This window comes from Chlamydotis macqueenii, chromosome 11, assembly GCF_036417535.1.
Source record: "Chlamydotis macqueenii isolate bChlMac1 chromosome 11, bChlMac1.mat, whole genome shotgun sequence".
NCBI classification, from domain to species: domain Eukaryota; kingdom Metazoa; phylum Chordata; class Aves; order Otidiformes; family Otididae; genus Chlamydotis; species Chlamydotis macqueenii.
This window is the reverse complement of record NC_141566.1, coordinates 11728910-11749535: the sequence shown is the minus strand read 5'-3', so window position 1 is coordinate 11749535 and position 20626 is coordinate 11728910. Positions and strand designations below refer to the sequence as shown.

General features: G+C 47.7%; 1 protein-coding gene across 1 annotated transcript in view; it reads right to left on the bottom strand.

The window, feature by feature from the left end:
• LOC104475234 (gamma-aminobutyric acid receptor subunit gamma-4) overlaps window positions 1-20626 on the bottom strand; it is a 40545-nt gene that overhangs the window by 9240 nt on the left and 10679 nt on the right. The window contains exons 4-7 of the mRNA XM_086756311.1: window positions 5543-5763; window positions 4863-4945; window positions 2961-3098; window positions 1344-1496 (exon numbers count right to left, since the gene is read on the bottom strand). Of these exons, the coding sequence (XP_086612437.1) occupies window positions 1344-1496; window positions 2961-3098; window positions 4863-4945; window positions 5543-5763 (595 nt within the window). The remainder of the gene's footprint in view (window positions 1-1343; window positions 1497-2960; window positions 3099-4862; window positions 4946-5542; window positions 5764-20626) is intronic.

Here is a 20626-nt window from a genome sequence, read left to right as displayed (position 1 = left end):
TTCCTCCCTCTGTAGCATTCATCTAAATCCACCTCCCACCCTTTCCTGGGGTCACCCCAGTGTCTCTGGGTGGGAGCATGGCAAGAGATTTTCATATTTTCCTGCTGTATTTGCATTAGCAGATGTGATGTGACTTTCCATATATTTGAGATGCCAATGGAACTGGTCCAGTTTACATCTCCATAATGTAGGCTGACGGGCTTGAAATGTACTAGGGATCATTTGTATTAAGTACAACAGGGGCTGTGCAGAGAATACATTACTCTTGATGTGCTGAGGACCCTTTCCACAGAGAGGGCCCCCCTCCTGGGGAAACTTGCCTTGTTTTTTGAGACAGCCACCATAGTGGTGTCAGCTGTGCAGAACATTTTGCCTCTTGCTGTTCATTCCTTTTCCAGCCATGGACTATGGCGTACCCTTGCCTCCATTGGAAATGACACCCCACTCCTCCTCCTGCTCTCTCCATGGGCATCAAAGAAATTTATTTTGATAGGGAGGTGGGGAGCGATGGTCAGAATGGACGGGCTCTGAATAGCCCTGCCTGATGCTGATGGCCCTTTGCCTCTCCCTCCCCGCAGAGACCTGCAGGCAGGCCTGGGAATGCTACCTCCAATTAAAGGGAAAGTCAGTAGGGCGGATGGGAATGACAACACTGGGAAGCAGAGCTTGCTGGAAAATGCAGATACAGCCAAAGTGCTTTAAAGATTCGTAAAGACCTTTCTAGCGTCTATCAGAGCAGGCTTCAATCAACATAAGCTTTTTCCTGCCTCAAAGAGCCACTGCAGGTTGCTGAGGAAATCTAAACAACAGGCAGAGCTGTTGCTATGTCCTGAACTTCCACTGTGGTCTGACGACAGAGAAAGGCTTTACCTACAGGGCTCATATCCTGCCAGAGCTTGGGACTCTATAGATACAGCCTTCTTGTCACTGGTACTACGCTGAGCCCTTGAGGAGTCATGAAGAAATGGAGAACACATGCATGTGACAGCAGCCCTTTGGCCAGCATTGCAATGCGACAGCTCACCCCTTTCCTCTCCCTTTCGGTGCATGAGAATACCACATTGTCCAGTTGGGAAAGATTGTGTTCAGGTCTCAGATCAAGATACGAGTTTGTTGTGCTATCCTGAAATAATCCAGTAGTCTAAGCCAGCACAGCTGGAGATTTGGTTGACCTTGAGGACAGTGTTACAAACAGAAAGATGGAGGAGTGGAATATCCTCCAGTAAGCTGAATAATACCAGAAAATGGCAAAGTGCTTTAGGAGATTTTGTACTCCAACAGTGCCAGTCTGCTAGCCTTGCAGATTTTGACAAGCATCAGACATGCAACAACCTGTCTCTTACCCAGAGATGTTCTGGCTGGTGTAGAGTCTCTCTTGATCCAGAAGGAAACCCAGGAGAGAACAACAGTCAGGATGCAAGGAATGTAAGTCTGAATGGCAAAATAACCCATACGTCTACTTAGGTCAAAAGAAACTGTCATCACCATGTACTCCCCTAGGAAAAAGCAACAGAGATATTAGAATTGTAACATGTGGCTTCCTAACACACAAAAATCAGCAAAGTTTCATAATTTGGAGTGTTTCTGATGAGGTTTTCTTGTTGTCTTAAGTGCCTGGCTGGCTAGTTTTGTGGCTGGCTTTGTGGCTGCCCAGACTGTTAGCTTCATGGACAGCTCTGTGGCAGGCTGAGTAGGTCTGGTGACTTGCTGGCATTGTGGCTGGCTTGCTGGTTTTTTTTGGCTAGTGGACTCTGTGGCTACCTAGTTGGCTCTGTAGCTGTCTGACTTAATGTATTTGTGACTAATTTAAGAGTTGACTTTGTGGTTGCCCAACTGGCTGGCTATGTGGCCACCACGCTGCATTTGTACTATCCTGGCTCTGTGTCCAAGCAGACTGAAAAGCAACTGGAAAAGTTTCAGGGAAGAAACTATAGAGAGTATTCATCTTTAACTGATTGCTGCAAGGGTTTCTTTTCTATAGAAGCTATTTAGCTGTAACAGCTGTAACATGGCCTGGCTTGACAGCTAACTACCTGAGCTGTGACAAAGGAGGTGTCCTTCAATCACTTTCATCGAGACTCTGGTTCTGCCCCTGGAAAAGGTGCTATACATCCTCATTGCTTATTTGCCAACTTAAAGCTGAGGTTCTTCCTCTTTTTCAGAGGCTCCTAGTGAGTACTGGAAGAAAGCCACCTGACAGCTCTAGGGTTAAGATGGAGCTTGCAAGTAATTACCAAAAAAGAGAATTACAAACATCAGACAGCCACTGGTGCAGTCAGGACACTTTCACTGCACCACTTCTTGTCCTGTTTTGTGCTGCCTTTCTGCTCTGGTTAGAGGCTGTCTGCCAGTGTTGGCAACAGCAGCTTCCTCCAGAGTAGGAGAAGCACTGCCTGAACTTGCTACTTCAGAGGGATTAAAAATATGAGTTCACCCCACCTGCAGGAACCCAGAGGCTTTTCCTCTATTGTCTGTGGGAAGGAAAGGGGATGTGAGCTATCATGAGGAGGAGGAGCTGAAGGGCTTCTAGTCCCTGGTTTCTTCACACACACAGCCTTGTTCCTGTCTCTTAAAGCATAATTCAGGTATTCATCAGCCCCACACAACTTTACAGATTGAGACCTGCAAGTTCTGATTTCCCCACCCTTGTTCCAATTATAAGCATCACCCAGGGATCACATATCCTCCCTCCAGACCCTTCAATTAGGGATAGCTTCATTCACATCAGCATTGTCACCTCACAGTTCACAGATGTCAGTGGTTCTGGCCTACCCCTGCTTCATCTTCCCATCACCCTTCATCTCCATCACTTCTGCTCCCTCTAGCAAAGGTCCATCCCTTCATTCTTATGTTTCTCTAACTGTGCTGTTGTGACCTTCCTTCTCCACCATTGCTGCCTTTGCCTCCCACAAGGTCTCCAACACACTGGTGTTTCTGTGGACTGTATCCCTTTGCCTCACCTGCCCCAGTCCTGAGAACTTCCGAGGTGTTCCTGAGCCCCGTGAAGTCAAATTGGTAGAGCCTCCAGGTGCGCTGGTCAGAGACCTCAATGGAGTAGCGCCTCCAGCGATAGACAATCTCCTCCCGTGGGTAGCCATCTGGAAAAAGGAGCAAGGATATCAATGGCATATCATGTGCCTCCACCTCATTCACCACCCTGACTGCAAAACCATTGGCATCTAACTCTAGCTGTTTTGGAAACATCAGGCTTTCAGGCAGGTATTTCTGATGCTTTTTGTTTAGGTTCCCTTAGGCATCCCCACATGCAATGGGAGTAGGGACAGCATCTCCCCTTGTCGGCCACTTCAAATCCTAGGGATGGGAAAAGCAATGTTAGAAACAGAGCCTTTCTAAGGACTGCACTGGTGGGAATGGGATTCGGGTTGGTGTAAGAGGACTCCTCAATCCTGAAATCTTCAAGGGTTTTACCTCCCTGGGGCAGCATGGGGCCTTCACCACTCCTCATGACTACCTTTCCTTTCCCAGGTGTGAGTATCCCAGGAATACAAAGCTGCCAACATGGGAGGCAGAATGGCAGTTGTACCTCTCACCCTGGGAGCTGATCTATGTATGGAAAATGTGTGGTAATGTTAGCAGGGCTGCATGTATGCAGGAGGGGCAGTCCGCGGTGATTCGCGCGCTAGGCGTGGATAAGTCCATGGGCGCAGGGGGCAGGTGCACCCACGTACGTGGTGGGCATGGATAAGTCCATGGGCGCAGGGGCAGGTGCGTGCCGGGCACGGACAGATCCATGGGCGCAGGGAGCGGGTGCGTTCGCGTGCGTAGCGGGTGTACGGGTATTTAACCCTGTGTTGCGCAGCATTAAATTGAAGGTTTGGCTTGACGGTATCCGTGTGATGCCCTGCTTTCCCCGGGGCGGGGCTCCGGTGCGTGCGGGGTAGGTGAGCTGGCAAGAGAGCCGGCAGAAAAGAAGGGGTGTATTCTCCATGGAGAAGGAAACCTGGCTTCTGCAGGCTGGAGCATGGCTTCTCCTGGCTCTGGCTTTCTTGACAAAGAAATAAGCCTACTGTGAAGCAGGGACCTCAACACCTACGAGAGAGTTCCTCAGAGGAGGGAAGGAGCAAGAGCTTGGCAGCTAACTAAAAGTGTGTTTCTAATTATCAAGCATATATGGCATGTACTGTTAATTAGCAAAGAATGAGGGATGGTGGGAGATGAAGGGACTGTGTCTCCTCAGCATGCTGCCTCCCTCAGAGGCACCTCAGAGCCATGTGAGCTGCATCTCAGTGGCAGAGGAAGCAGGAGAGGTGAACCCGAACTAAGATGACAAAATCGGATTTCCAACCAATGCATGAGGATGGGAATCTCTTGGTGCAGAAAGGCTCCCTGCAAAATTACAGAGGAGATGTGCCAACATCAGCAGCACTGTCTGTTGGTGAGAATGGACAAGTGGGGACTGAGAGGGGAGGTCTGAGTACCCCTTCTTTGCTATGGCCTTGGGTACAGAAAGGGAGTCTATCTCTGGGCTGAGGTCTGGAAAGCCAAGCTGTCCCCTCAGTGTTCAGGAGAAGGGGGAAGATGCAAGGCAGGACCGGTGTAATTTGTCTGCCAGCTGAAGGGATATATACAGAGTGACCAGAAGGTCTGTGAAATAATCACCTCCAACCATCCACTCAAATTAAGAAGAAACACAGAGATGCTGTGAATCTGTCCCTGAAGACCTCTGCTAGCCCAGGAGTGGGAGGATGCTTCAGGGTGTGATGGGTAATGGCCCAGGAAAAGAGTCTTAGAGATTAGGTGAAAAATGTAGCTAAAAGGGAGGATGGTCTTCTCAAAAGAGTTTTAGTGTACTGAGGTTTCTCTGCTTGCCCTCTAAAACTTTTAAAAATATGTATACTCACAACTGGAAAAAACCAAAGGGCAGGAGTGAGTGTCCATTGGGAAATTCTGCAGCTGGAGCAGACATTCAGCCTCAATTGTCAGCCTGAGAGAGGAAGTGAGAGAGAGGGAGACTGAGATTTTGTGTTGGTGAAGGTGGTTTGATTCCAGCATCACAATGTGACAGAGGGATTCTCGCTTCCTTGAGAGAGAAACACTAATTTGTTGAAGATCAGTCTGTTAGCAGGAACATTTCAAAACAGCAGCAAAACAAAACATATGTTTGCATATTTTCAAAGTGAGAGAAAACATCTAATTTTCACATTCAAAAAGCCTTTTTGTTTAGTGAGCTTTTCAGATTCATTTATGGGAGTGACAATTTATGGGAACAAAAGCCAAATGTTTATTATCAGAATGAAATAGCTGGACTGAACAACATAAATTTTTAAAGGATTTTGGTTTAGGAAACCATTTGTAGTTTTGACTTTTTTCTAGGTATGATACAGAAAAACAGTTTGATTTTTTGGAAGCCTTCATCCTGGGAAGAGGAAGCCCATTCTGCAACCAGTACTCATGTGTACTCTCATCAGCACTGGGAGACATCTCCACTACTCTGTCTCAGGGCACCTGGAAGCCTCCTCTACTTTGACCAGCTTGTTGTTCCCTCACCTCAGCAGCCAGCTATAGTGTCTGCTGGATGTACCTGAGTGTGTAGAGCACTTTTCCATCATTCCAGATGCGGAGAAGCTGATTAGGAGTGGTTATCCAGTGGGAATCAGCCCGCTTGGAGTTCCTAAAAAAGGTATCTGGGATCCAGATGCGGCTCACCATGTTAGTGTTCAGCGTGAGGGCCTTCAAGGTGCTGTTGAAACGAAGGCGCCGGTCATACCATGTCTGAGCAAAGAAGATATCAATGGTGTATTCCTGTGAAAGAGAAGGAAGAACATGTCTTTCTGAGAAGGATTCAGGCAAAGCAGAGCCCTGTCCTCTGGTCTGCAGGCCACTGTTTCGGAGTCACAGCCAGAACATTTGCTTTTTAAGTATGTGAGCAGATGTTGGTGGCCACTGACAGCTTTTCAGGCTCATCTTTAGCTCAGGGTCAGGACATCCACGTCATACTTAGGAAGAGCCAAAGAGTGTGTGTTGACTGGTAGGCTGAGCCATAGCATGTTGGCCTGACCTATGCCTTGAAAGGCAAGACCATATGAACAAGGGCTTGGGCTTCCTCTTGACAGACAACTCAAGCCAAACAATCCTTTTAAGCACAGGCGTGAAAGAACAGTGTGGATGTTGCCTGAATCCAGTCCTAAGTTCAGCAACACCTTTCACATACAAGCAAGGAAAGCTGCTCACCAGCTTACCAGAGAAGGCAAGCAGACAGCTCTTTCTGTAATTTATTAGGATACAGCTCAGCAGTGCTCCATACACCTAATTTGTACATATAGCAATAGCAGTGTTGTGCATAAACCTAGTGAGAATCCATCCCTTCCTGCAGGACTTACACTGTAAATGGTTTATATGAAAAACTGGGACACTAGAGTTCCTGGGCAGATAGCCCTTGCTGAAGATTAGAAAAGGAAACTAGGCAGTTCTTGGTGCAGCCAGTTCAAAATCTTGAGTCTTTTGCAGATAGAAAACAGAGTTTCCACAATAATGAGTATCTTTGGTTTTGGTGAGAGAAAGGGTGTCCTAGCTCACCCATTACTAGCATTTCTGGGAGGCAGCACCTGTCTGGATTGGACTGGCAGTAATCCACATCATTAGCCCACCGTTCTGCTGCTTGCTGCTGTAAGCCAATTTGCTCCTTACCCTCTTTTTCAGCCTGCCTGAGAACATGCTAATTAGTGCCATGCAGGAGCATGTCTGGCACTCAGTGGCCAGTGGTCTGAACCAGACCCTCAAATCCAGTTTCACCAGCCCATACTAAAGGCTGTCACTTGCACCTGACAGCTCCTCTCTGACTTGGACTTTGCTCCCTTTCACTCCTGTTAAACCTGCATGACCATGGAGGCATCATCTCACTCTCTCCTGTGGGCAGAGATGAACAATGTCTGACTTTGCTGTCTCTCCGTCCCATTCTCCTCCTCCCTCTATTGATTTATCTTGGTGGAATTTTTATGACTGCAGCACATCCTCGCTCCACTGCCCTCACTGCTGGTTCAGAGCTGACTTCCTCAAACCCTGCCGTTAAAATGCATGCGGTGCTCTTAGTGGTCTCCCTTGGACAGCATGTCCTGCCCAGGGAGGCAGAGCAGGGCAGCGCATGACTCCCTGCTTCATTTTCCTCCCCCTCACTCCACTGTCAGCCAACTGGTGATGAGTGATTGGTACCAAAAACATCCCTTGCATAGGAATGAGATCATGAGAAAAGAGCATTTGCCATCAGGTGGTTGAGTCACTCTTTGGGCTGATCCTTCACTCTGGTTAGACAGGGATGAGCAAAGGTGACTGGGGTGAGGTCCTAACATATCTCTAAATGGGGACAGATGTAGCATGTTCAAAGTGATGGTGTTCATTCAAAACAGACACGAAGAGACATAGATCTAGGATGGCAGTGGCCCTCAAAGACAGGCGCACAAGCATGGCCACTGCCCAGAACCAGGACGTGGAGAGAGACCATTCTAGCATCTGAATGCTCTGGATTGCACTGGGTACTGCTTGGACATAGGGTATGTAGTGATGAAGGCATGGATCAGGTTATGAAACAGTGAAATAGAGTCCACAGGCAGGCAAAGCAGCACTGACACAGCAGGGACAAGATGGGGTAATGGGAGCCCAAGAGGGCTGACTTTATTCTGCTTGGGGCCATTTTATTTTCCTTGCCAGCTGTTGGGGCCAAAAATAACACAACATTTAACATATTCTCCCCCACCCCTGTAAATCCTGGTTGAGCCAGTATGAGCTTATGTTGTTCCTCCTCTGGTGTAGGAGAAAGCAACCAAAATGCAATGATAAATCCATATTAGATGCCACTATCAGTTTCTAAGTCCCAACTGGAGTAACTTTTGAGATGTCGCTTCTGGGTTGGCTGCTCAGGTCAGATGTCCTGCTGTAAAGTTCCACATTCAGGTCTGGGATAATCAGTGCTAATGTTTCGGGAGAGTGGAGGGACAGCTATCCTAGGGGTTTAATATTTGTTGTCAAGCACAGATTTTCAGAAGGGATCATGAGCATTAAAGATGTCCTCTTGTGCTTAGCCAGCCTTTGCAAAAGGTGTAGTGCACAAGTCTTTCAGCTCTTCTGAAAAATCTGAGCTGTTTTTGTCACTGTCCTGTGGTTTGATCTAATTTCAGTGGCTATTATAAGCACAGCTATTCACGAGGAAGAACTTACTAGCTGAGCTGGCTCCCTTGCCTCTAGGTGAGGAACCCATTGGGAAACATTGGCATTTCCAAATCTTTTTCATTCAGAATTATCTGAGGCAAGATTTATACAAAAATACTTTGCCCTTTGGGAGCACTTTTACCCTTCTGATTCTTTAGCCCATCCTGCCACAGGGGAGCGAGTGAACAGCTGTGTGGTGCTTATTGCTGGCTGGGGTTAAACCACAACAGTTCCTGAAGACTTCAGCAGCAGGTTTGATTTGCATTGATGCTGAGGAACCTCGCACAGCTGCGGCTCCACACTGATTAGCTGTGAGACAGTGCTCAGACCTTTCTCTGAGCATTAATTAGATCCCAGTTAGCTGTAGGCATCTGACCAAGGTGATTAAAATAGGAGGTGTTTGACCATGGGTTCCCTACAGTTACTGGAGAGAGGTAGGCACTTGTGGAGGGAGATCCCAATATGAAGCAGTCCAAGTTGTCTTCTGGAAATGCCTCACACTCTTACTGACATTAGAAGAGTCAAGGCTGATCAAGGCTGAATAGATGAAGTTTGGCAGCATGAGCTCAGCCCCTAAAACTTACAGCAGTGCTATTTCTTGAACTCCTGCACCCCTGTAGTTTCTCTCTGTCCCCGATTCATTCTCAGGCATCAGAAAGACACTTCTCAATACTCAGTTTCCCCATGTGGAAAAAAGTTATTGTAAAATACGCCTCCAGCATTACTGTACCATCTGCTATGCTGCACATGGAGGTTGTTAACTTCTCTGTAAAAGCACAGGCTTTTTTAGTGTTTTCAACAGAAGGAGCTAGTGAAATAAAAGGAAGTTAGAAAATTGGAAATTAGAGCTCTTGCTCTAAGAGTTAGGTCATGCCATTTGAATCACACGTCGGGTAGCACATACATGTTGGCATAAATGCAATACTACATCAACCTTCAGTCATAAAATAATAAATCAAACTACCCATAAGGCAAACTGAAGACTGCCTACCCTAAATACTATCACGTGAGTTTATCCAATGCTAAGGAATGCCCTGCAGCATCACTGCTGCTAGTTGTGTGGGCTTGTGTCCAGCTCAGCCTTTCAGCATGTCCCCACTGGCCCTGGTCACTGTCATCACCTGGCACTGCTGCACATCACTGATCAGTCCTTGTTTTCTTCATGTGGGCAACACAAATGCTTGTGTAAATCCAATTCTAGAAAATGGTAAAATCCATTTAATGGAAAAAAACCTGCCCTGTAAAAGACCATTTGTGGGAAATAAGGGGATGTGGAGTTGACAAGAATATTTCACCTTGGAAGAAAAAAATAAAACAACAATAAAATTATTTTACTGTGCTCTCAAACCCTTTCATTTTTCAAAAACATAGTTTAAGTGAAGAACTATGGAATTTCCATGTGAAAAGGCATATCAAAGAAAATCCCAATTTTTTCAATCCAAAGGAATATAAACAGGTTCAGAAACCAGCCTGTCCCCAGCACAAGAGGGTTGAGACCTGGCCACTGTTCTTATTGTGCTACCCTAAGCCCTGTTCCTTGGGTCTTTACAGCCCCAGCCACTCTGCCCTGACCTTCACGACCCTGGAGCACCTCGCTGCTCCCCATCCTGATCTCTTAGTACAGCAAGGACATCCAGCCTGGCCCCAGTTACCTCCTCTCTGTGCCTCTTTTCTCACCTGTGTGTATGTGCACACATATGGGGAATCAGCCTGTATTTCCAGTTGGATTTGGCCCCAGGAACTCTACTGTAGACTAAGTTCCGCTCTGGGTTCCGAGCAGATAGGAGTTAGGGCCACCCAATTTCAGACTAATAGCTTAACCTCACAGGGTTAGCATGACACAACTTGAAATTAGCAATTTGTATTTTCAGGTTACCTTGTACAGCAAATAAACACAGCTGTACACTTGCCAGAAATGTTCAAATGGTTCAAATGGCTCAAAACAAGTTTGTGTGTGCAGTTCAGCTGACCCTTCCCAAGGGTGCATTTATACTGAGATACAGAGCAGTGGGTACCCCATGGCTCCTCTGTATCCATCTATAAGCTTCTTCCTCTGTGTTCTCTAAAAGCTCAGCTTTCTGACAAATGCCAAAGAGAGAAGCAAAACCATGAAATGAAGATGTCTTAGATGTCTTCCTAAATTAGGATAAAATTAAGGATTTAAAGGTATTTATTACAACTGCACTGGTTTTCAACAGCAAGAAGAAAATCTCCAAATAGAGGAGACAGAGACTTGGAAACAGATTCCTTCATTGGAAAAATCCTAAATAACAGTGGGGCTGAGAGATCAATATCCTAGGCAATCTCATTCTAGCTTTTATTGTTCTGACACCTGTCTTTATTCATAGAGGCCCTTTCCCTCTGCACCTGCAAGCTGCAGTAAAATGAGGCGGGTTGCTTTCCTGGGAAGCATGGCCAGCATTTCAGGTGGGCTGGTCTGAATCTGATGGGTTCATGCTGTCAATCATAGAGCTAAGCCAAGCAAGTATTACAGGCAAACTCTTTGGGGTGCTGCAATTCAGGAAAATCTCAGGAGTTGTTGGAGGAGACCCAGGAATGGGATGTATTTCTTTCAAGGGCTGGTAGGTCGCTCTGTGCAGCTGGAGGCAAGCCAGGAAGCCTCTCCTCCAGTCTCTTTCTGCAAAACGAGGGTCAGCCCAAGCATCTCCCCCTTCAGACAGAAGTGCGTTCAGCAACTCCACAGCCCCACAGCCCTGCACAGGTGAGCATTTTCCTCTCCATGATGTCCCACACATCCCTCCCAGCCTGCAAACATCTCTGACAAACCCTGGGCTGCTCCCAGCAGCCGGCTCCATGTCCCAGGGAACACACTGAATAATAGCAAAATGTCTGGAGACACTCTCCACACTCGGGTAACTAAATAAAATAGCCTTATTTTAGAATAACCTTCAAATCTGATGCACAACTTCTTGTCCCCACAGCTTGCGGGCAAGGACGTGTTTCCAGCATGACATGTGCAGGCACTCTCCAAAGGCAGCAAGCAGAGAGGACACTAACAGAATATGCTAGTGCCTGACACTGACCACTTCAGCGATTGGGCAGTGCCAGGCTTCTGTCAGTTCTCCCATTAGTAGTGTGAGATGCCACGCTTGTGGATGCCTCCATGTCCCTGCTCTGGATGAGTTTTATCTCCCCAACACAAAGAGCAAAAGAATGAGAATATAAGTTTCATTATGTTTCCAAGGTCCCCCTCTCTCCAAATCAGACCCCAGAGAGCTTTCTGGACATAATGCTGGAGTGACTGGTGGAGCTCGCAAGGACAAAAGGAGCAGAGCTCTGATGATCTGTGTTTTCAAGGTGACACACTGAACTTCCCATCTGTTTCACTTCTGCAGCAACACCAGCAGTGCCGTCCTTGTCTGAATGTCTTTTGCCTCTGCCCTGGGAATCTCAGTTGAGACAGTGTTATTTTTGTAATACAAACTTGCTGTTAAAAACCATCACCATGTCCTGTGCTGGTGCCAGGAGCCTTCAAACAAGACATGCCGTACATGCTGCTCTGTCGATTGCAAACTCCCCAGTCATGGCTTGCACACCTTTGGAGTCCCTGCAGACAGGAACTGGACAGGGCTTTTGAAACGAAGTGCTGGCTTCTGACATCTCTACCTGCCCATTCCCACACACCTCTGCTCATGCCTGCTCCCATGCATGTGCAAGCAGGGCACAGCCAGCCACACCAGACTGTTTCTTTCCCCCTAAACCCTTTCTTCTGAGCTGTTCCTTCTGTGATGTTATCTCCTCAAGTGCAACTCCAAGGTGGCTGCTGATTGCCATGGTGCTCTTTCTTCTTTTCGTGGAAACTTAGCATGGCCCATGGAGCTTTTCACTGTGAGTCCCAGGGGTGTGTGACCTAGAGATGTGTGTTTTAGCATCTGATTAACAGTCATTACCCAAAGGATCAAGGAAAGTCCTTGAGTCGAGACATGACATCAGCCAGACTCTGGTTTATAGAAGCACAGTCTGTCTGTGCTGTCCCTGACAAGGTTATTACTGAAAAGGCAGAAGCACGGACACAGGATGCTATATGCAGATAGGGCAGAATTAATTAAAGGGGAAGACACTGAACACTTCAATGAAATATTATGCAGAGCACCACAAGGGAGGAGCCGCCTCCTTTTAGTTTGGTTTTTCACCACTCTCAGGACAGGACAGGGACTGGATGGAAAGTCATGTGTAAGCACCTTTTGATGCAAACAACGATGCAGCCCAGTTACTATGAACTCTAGAAAATGCCTGGGCTGCTTGCAGAGCAAAGCCACACTAGTCCAAAGACTTGTTTGCATGCCAGACTTTATTGCTAAATGCTTAAATGCTCCCCACGATATTGGGCTTGAAGCAACTTTGTGCTGGAAGAAGAAAGCAGATGGGGGAAGAGAAGTGGTGAGGACAGAAGCACATAGGATGGATAACTGAAAGAGAATACTTAGCACTTCAGGCAGGGGCTCTTATTTATTTGTCCTTTGGGATGTCCTTTGCTCAAGGGGTGTTTGACAAGACAAAAAAATATTTCCTTTGAAGGGGCTAGAAGACAAACCCTCTCACTGCATACGGGTAACTCCCCAAGACTGCTCCTCCAGGACAGCTTGGCAAGATTCAGATGAGAAGCTGTAATTTCTTTAATTGCACTTCCCATTCCCATGCTACCCACTGCGATCAAAATGAAAAACTGGGATGGGCAGTCTAATACTGCCCAGAACTGGGAGGGCAGCTGCTGTGGCTCCCCTGTACCAGGCAAAGGAAGGTAGGAGGTCCCATGAATCCTTCAAGGTGTCCAGTCCTGAACACTCCTGGGGAGGGATGTCTGGAATGGGCAGCTTGTCCTCATGGAGACATTTGCCAGTCTGTGATTTCCTGGGAACATGATCAGTTCCTCCAGCTCTGATGCGCTCCTAGCCCCATCCCTCTATCCTTACAAAACTCACTGTCCTGGGCTGCTGGATTCCCATGACGCTGCCTGCAGGCTCCTGCTCAGTTCAGAAACTGGACTGCCTCCTCCCTAGGATGGAGAGGCAGGAATGAGAGCAGTATCATGTTGCAGCAGTAGGGAAATAGCCCTCAGGTGAAGCAAAGGAAGGCAGAAGAGTCCTCCCGACATTAAATGTCATGAGTGCCTTCAACTGTCAGAGGCATGTGGCTGTGTAGTTCGGAAGTATTAGAGCAAGCAACCTCCTAGGCTTGAGGCTCGCCAGCTGGGCCTGTCTCCCTCCTGCCAGTCTGGTACCTCCTACAGAAGAGACCACCACTGGCATCACCACTGGCTTTGCTACAGCCTGCTGCCACTGCTGACTCACCAGAGGGACTAGGGGGTGGCAAAATCAACACTGCTTCTGAGATATAGGGTCTGATTCTCATTTACATCCAGTCCCTGTCTGAGGGGACTGAGGGTTTGGGAGAGGTAGAGTAGTCCACAGTAGTCTGTAGACCTTTGTAAAGTTCTCAGTATCTTTCTCTGTCTTCTCAGGGACTAAACAGCCCACATCTGCTTTTCTGTTTTTTTTTCTCTTTCTAGACTTTCCTGGGTTTTCCCTCTCTTCCCTTCGCTCCCTGCTCTAGTCTTCCTTCCTCCTCTCTGTGCCCATCTCCACACTCTCTTCGATATATAGCTCTCCACTCTATTTCTCTGCCTCAGCAAGAAACGCATTACCACCCTGCCCATACCCCTCCTCAAACAGAAACAGCTTCAACTGTAACTGCCCTATCAAAGCATCACATAATTTCCCACCCCCTTCCCACCGGGCTTTGCTTTGTCTAGTAAGGCCTAAGCTCTCCAGGGCAGGGACTGCCTCTGTCTATGGACTGAAAGGTGTCTAGTGATCTCAGCTGGATGCCGATTGTCACAGAAAAAGAACAGACAAAGTCCCTCCCACTGTAGTCTTAGTGATGAAGACATTGCTACAGAAGCTGTGTTTTGAGGTCAAGACAGGAAGGAAAGGTGGCAGAGACAGGGAGCCAGAGGAGCTCTGCTTTCTGTGTGGATCAGAGCCAGAAGCATCCTTCCAGCGCAGGAATTGTGTGGCATGGCACAGCAGCATGCAAAACCAGAGGGGATAAGAATGGGCAAAAAATGTCACGCACTGTCCCAACAGCCTCCTACAGTGGTCAGTCACAGGAGTATATGGAGCAGGAAAATCACTACAGCCTTCCCCTAAATATGCCCTCTTCTGTGAGGACCACTTGCTTCACAAGCACTGAGCTCTGTCACACCACCTTCACGGGCAGTACGTTGACAGGGTGGAGAAGCCAGCAGAGCCCAGAGCTGGCGCTGAAGAAGCGATGCTCGCCACCAGCTGTGGGAGCTGCCTTGCATCTGGGAGATGAATCATAGGCTGCAGTGGGCTAACGGGCTGCCCCACACCAGGAGTCATGACACAGCACAAAGCATCACGAGGAACCTGGCCCTGGGTGGGCAGTATGGTTCAGATCTCTGAGAACGAGTGAACCAGGGTAGCACCTAAGAGAGAGGCCCACCTCACAAACCCTGATGCTATGCTGTCCTCCTCCCACCAAAATGGGTCAGAGAAAGCACAGTGCACCCATGTCCCTCGGATGCCACCCATTGTACGGAAGTGTCTTTGCTGGCCAGGAGGAAAACCACTGTTTGCCTGTATAAATCCCTTTCTAATCCTCATCCTCAAAGAAAAAAAAAGCTCATTCAAAAAAAACCTGATAAAGTTCTGATCACAAAAGCGAAGGGTTTTGTGCCCTCTGCAGAAATCCTCATTCCTGTCACTGTTCTCTCCTGGCCCCAGATGAAGAAGGAGGTGGGGACAGTGTACTGTCCTCTTCTTTCAAAGAAACCTGTTTCATGTTGTCTCTCATGCCCCCTTGCTTTCTCTTCCTGCCCTGTCAGTTCCTTGATTTAGCTCCTTCTCCCTGCTTCATTTTGTTTTTCCTTTCACAGTTTTTCTTTTCAAGCCACCAAAAAATCACAGCCCAGCCCTAATCAGATTTCAAGGGAGCACCAGGCTGAGGAAAGCAGCTGGGAGAAATGAATCGGGCTAAGGAGGAAGAACAATTTCTTTCTGTCTCCCCTGTTGGGTATTCAAAGGGCAAAACAAGCTGGCCTGCAGTTACAGAGGGGACACCAGGCCAGCTTATTCTCCTTTCCAGGCATACATCCATACTTTGGGCCGAGCGTGGCGGTCATTTGGAAGCCAAAACACCAGCCACCAGGGAAGCAGGACCTGCAGAGTTCTGCTGCTCTGGGTTGCTCTCTTCCCATGGTGCCTCTTAACTTCACCCTCCTACCTTCCTGTGGCTGCAGGAACAACCAACCTAACTCCCACAATTTTTTCCCCACCTCTCTACCCCACTGCTCTGCTTCCCCTCCTTGTCCTCACTACACCACTAAGGTGGCTTTGGGTGTCTGTTGGAGGAGAATGACAGACACAGGGCTGGTGCAGGCGGTGTAACAGTGTGCAGGCAGTGTACCTGTGTACACTGGCAAAGCTGGAGGAAAAGAGAAGCAGATTTGGGAGAAGTGTCAGAAAGAAGGCTTACAACATTTGCAAAGTCCCTGCTCTGACCTTGCCTGTTCCCCAGCCACGCAGAAACAAGGTGTTCCCTCACCCACACTCCCAAGTGTTTTGGTTGACACATCCCACGTGCATCTGCCTGCGGGTGAGCCATTATCACTGCCTGCAGTTCTGTTGAGCAAGCTGATCAGATGGTTAGAGCCATTCCCAGCTAACTGCAGGTCAGACAACACCCACAGAAATCCTCACAGCAAAGCTCCCTGGACACGAAGATGGACAAGCAAGGCTTATACCAGCGTCCTCAGCTACCATCAGCTCTTTGCCACCAGCACACTCCAAGCCCAGCACACAGCAAGCCCAAGACCCCTGATCAAACTAATTCCCCCACCCACAGTGCCCCATGCAGCCAGCATGATTTCTCTGGGGCTCTGAGGAGATTTTGCATTGGGAATTAGTGGGGCCAGTGGCAGCAGAGCTGGTGTGAAACAGCTGCAGCGTCAGCAAACCGGCAGCGGGGAAGGATGGGCTGCTGCTGACCAGCATCGCGGCAGATGACTGTGAAGATCTGCCTGCCCACCCACTTGCTGACGCTAACACGTATCTCCTACCAGCACAAAAACCATCAAGCTGGAGACACAGAGGCACCAAGAAAGTACCTGGAGGGATGGAGGAGATGTGAGGGGTTGCAGGGAGGAGATGCAAAGCACTGCCTCAGCCTGGCCAGCCGTGGTGCCATGGGGAGGCTCAGGCAGGCAGGATCACCGCTCTACTGCCGCTCGCTTGCAATTTGTATCATGGGCAATTAAACCCTTCCTGTGCACAGAGATGGGAGGTAATAGTCCGAATATTCAGCCTTTAACATCGAGGCATGAAGAGGTCCTTGAAGCATATTGCCTTTGGTCACCCATTGAATTCTGAGAAATGGTCTCCATTTCATATGCATTTATAGCATGCAGATTTCACATCAGCCTTTTAGGGGAGATGGTAGGACTGCTTCATCTGGGGATGCAGGAAATAAATAGAACCAATTTCTACTGAAAGAAAAATGAAGTTTTGTTGAAAATAAATTAAAATCGTCAAACTCGAAGATGAATTACCTCAACTTCGTAATTTCATTCAGAAACTTCTTTTCTTCAGTAAGCTAAATAAATACTTTGCTTTACCCTTGATTCACTTCATTTTGACTTCTATTTTCAAATACTCATTTTCATGCTTTACTTATAGGGCAGAATTTATCACCGTATAAGAAGCAAATCAAAACAATCTGATGATACTAAATGTAAATGTTTTGGTTGTCCCTAAACCCATTTTTCCTCAGAAATGCTTAAGAATTTTGGCTGTTTGTCCCAACAGTTTGTTGGCTGTTTGTCTAGACCAGAAACCCTGGCCTCTGACCCTTTGACTTGCCTCTCATGGACCTGAAATATCTAGACCTCTCCTGTGGAGATATCAACAACCTTCAGTTCAGATAAATCAACTCTGCCTCAAAAATAATTCAGCCCATCAAGTGACAACTATTGATACAGCTCAGAGCCTGTACCTTTCAAATTTGACACAACAGTGCTTTCCCTTTGACTTGGAAGAATCAGTTTAATGAGGTTCAGAGCACAGATCAGTTCTCGAGTCAAACACATGCTTCTTGGCCTGTCCACACACACACGTCTCCATATGGAGAAGCGGGGCCATTGAGGAACCGCAGAGCAACTCCATTAGCTAACGCGCTTGTGATGGAGATGGCTGCATCTGTGCCTTTCTTTACAAGATGGAGCTGCACACGGCAGGGCTAAGCCTGAGCCCGCATCTCCCAGGGCTGTCCCCACCAGTGTGCAGTGGGCAAGGCTGCATTCCCACCACACCATGACTGCAGCCACGTCCATGCCTGTGCCTCATGGCAAAGCCTCTTTTAATGCCGTGCCACATGGCAAAGCTCCTACCAAACCACGAGAGAGCTGCTAGCTGCCAGGGTTGCCAGGGCAGGGGACATCCCTCCAGCCTGGTCCAGGGCCCAGGAAGGAGAGTCTCCTGGTAGCTGGAAAACTGTCATCATGGTCTTTTAACAAGCAGAAACCAAGTTGCTGGCAGAAACCTTTGGAAAGGGACACCGGGAGCAGCTGCTGTGGTCACGAGCTGTGTTAGAAAGGTTTGCTGTGAGGCCGAGTGAGGAATTACGAGTTACAGCTCTCAGGCTGGGCACAGCAAGCACACTGGCTACTTGGGAAGCACCTACAGTAAGCATCCTTCCTGGGCTGCCTGCAAGGGTTCAGGGTAAAAAAAAAACCTTTGCATTCAGCCTGGCTGAAGAAATGAGAGTTTTCTCCAAAGGCTGGCACAAGATGAATGCAGGATTGAACCATTCCTGCCAGCAGAAGGACGGAAATTGGATTTGTGAAGGAATTTACAAGAGCCGCTTACTTAATTATTAATGTTGACTTATCCCATGTTGCCTGAGGGCCAGAGGTCACCTGAGCTGCGGGCTGTGTAGAGGCACCTGTGTGCAAGGACTGACGCTGCAGTTTAAGAAACCTGACTGAGTACAGCCACATTCCCCATTTAGCATCAGACTGAGGAGCACAGGTGTTAATTAACTTTAGGGCTTTGCTCTCCAGACATGCCTCTGAAGAAAGAGATTGCTGCCCAAATTTTTATATTTTATTTAGCTCCATACTTTAGAGGCAAACTCCCTGCTTTTTGTTAATTTTCCCTGATAACAGATTCCTTGTGTTTTCTGCACAATAAATAGCCTATAAATAAAATACTGACATGGATGTCACACAAAAATATCTAGAGGGGATTACTGTATGTTCTGGATAATAAAAGGGAGCTGGTTAATTATTCATAGTGAATATGAAACCTTTTCTGGTTTGGGAGCAGACCCTGAAACTTGCAGAAGCTCTTGGGATACATTCAGGATGGGAGTAACTCTCTTATTTCATTAGACCTCCTGTTGTAGTTCATGGTTTGTCCTGCAAGTCACACGTGATTGGTGCTACTCCTCAGTGGCCTCGTGACTTTTTTTTCTTAAGGCAATGACAAACGATGACTACAGGACAGCCACTGCTCTTCTCCATGTACCTGACCTCACTGCCACATGAACACGAGCAGCTACATGAGGGACTCCTAGGACTTGGGCACACAGGGATGGGCTCGGGTGACTGTTCCTGAACAGCAAGGAATCAAGAGATACAAGCACTCTCCAAGCAAATGAGTGTTTGTGAAGATGTTATAAACGCACCACCAGCTCCGGCGGCACCGAGACATCACTCGGGCGTGGAAACTAACAGCCAGAAAAAGCACTGGGGCCCTTAGTAAGGAACACCCATTTCCCTACATTTTAAATTTATACAATACGCATCTTTATCAGGGACCAAAACCTGACCTAGCTCATTACACGAATGCGTGTCCTGCGCATCTCATTAGATTTATGCTGATGCCTGACTCTTGCTGCACACCAGGCAGGCGCAGTCCTCGGCAGAGCATTGCAGCATGCTTCAGGCATTGCAATCCACCCTAGAAGTGGGTGCATCTGGGCTATTGCCTCCTAGACAGATGATTTGTGAAGCTTTTTAAAGTCTTTTCAGTTGAGAAGTGCTGTGCAACGGCTGGAGTCTATTATTATCAGGGAAGAAGAGGGGGAGGTAACAAATTTCCTTTACCTATGGGCGTATCTTGTGCTCCAGAGTAACACATTCAAGCATCTTAAAAAGTGTCCCATTTTCATTTCATTTCCTTCCTTCTTATTCCAAAGCAGCCAAAGCTAAGTATAATCAAGACTTAAGTGTTCCTCAGAGCCAGATAATTATTACCGGTCATGGCTTCCCCATCTATTAAGAAGAAACAAAGACATTAACCCAAGCCTCGCAGCGGGACACCAAGGGTGTAACCCAAGGCTTCCCACTGCAGCTCTCACGCTGACTGCCTTCCAACCAAGCACAGCCACTGTTCCTCAGGATGCAGCTCTGCTTCTGTGCAGAGATGCCTCAAACTGCCTAAGGGCTCTCTGCAAGGGTGGCTTAGTCTTATACGGCTTTTGTATAGCCTAGCTCCTCTCTTGGGGATCTTTGCCTCTGCTGCTGGGATAGCTCAGCTGTTCAGAAGCAGCTGCCGGCTTGCTGCTCGTTCTGATAACGTGGCATCGATGAGGATTTTACTCAAAGAGCCACGATTCAGCAGCTCAGTCACCCGCAGCTCTGAGCTGAAAGGGAGCGGAAGAGGGTTGCGTGGACAGCCGCTGCCTCCCTGCCCCGCTAAGCCGTCCCTGCATGGAAAGCATCCACAAGCAAAGACAAAGCGCCCCAGGTCCCCAGCCTGGCTTTGTCACAGCAGCCCCTTCCTCACTACTACTCCTCATCAGCTCTAACTTCAAAGGCCAAACCTCCTTCCCTGGCTCCTCGGGATCTACATGAAAGCAGCCAGTGGGGAGTTCTCTTCATTCATGCTGGACTTATACTTCCAAAAAGTGTGTCAAATGAGGATTTAATTTATATTTAACAAGACAACATTTGTAAATTAATAATTCATCAGCTGATAACGAATAAACATTTCCCCCTTCTGTCCCTCTCCCTTTTTCACAGTGTTTTCACAAATGCACCATACATGCAAATCTATTAAATCTATTCTGCAGTACTCCAGACGTGGGGAAATATGTTATTCATCCTCAATTTCGTTAGTGTGTTGCATGGTAACTAATGCAGCCAGGCACAGCTCTATGAATTTAATAGTGCGCAGCAACTCGTTCCTAAAGAGAGAAGGGGGGAATATTCAATGTATATTTTGGACATATCTTTGGGTTCCAGTCCCCCACTGAGAGGAAGAGCTAAGAAAATAATTTGCTGTAATAATGGAGGCAAGAGCTTAGCCCTAGCCCCTGGAAATCACAGGTACTTCAGAGGCAGCAGAATTTGGCCCCTGGTAAACAAAAGGGGTCAATTTTGCACTTTCTATCCTCTTTATCATTGAGATTGAGGGGG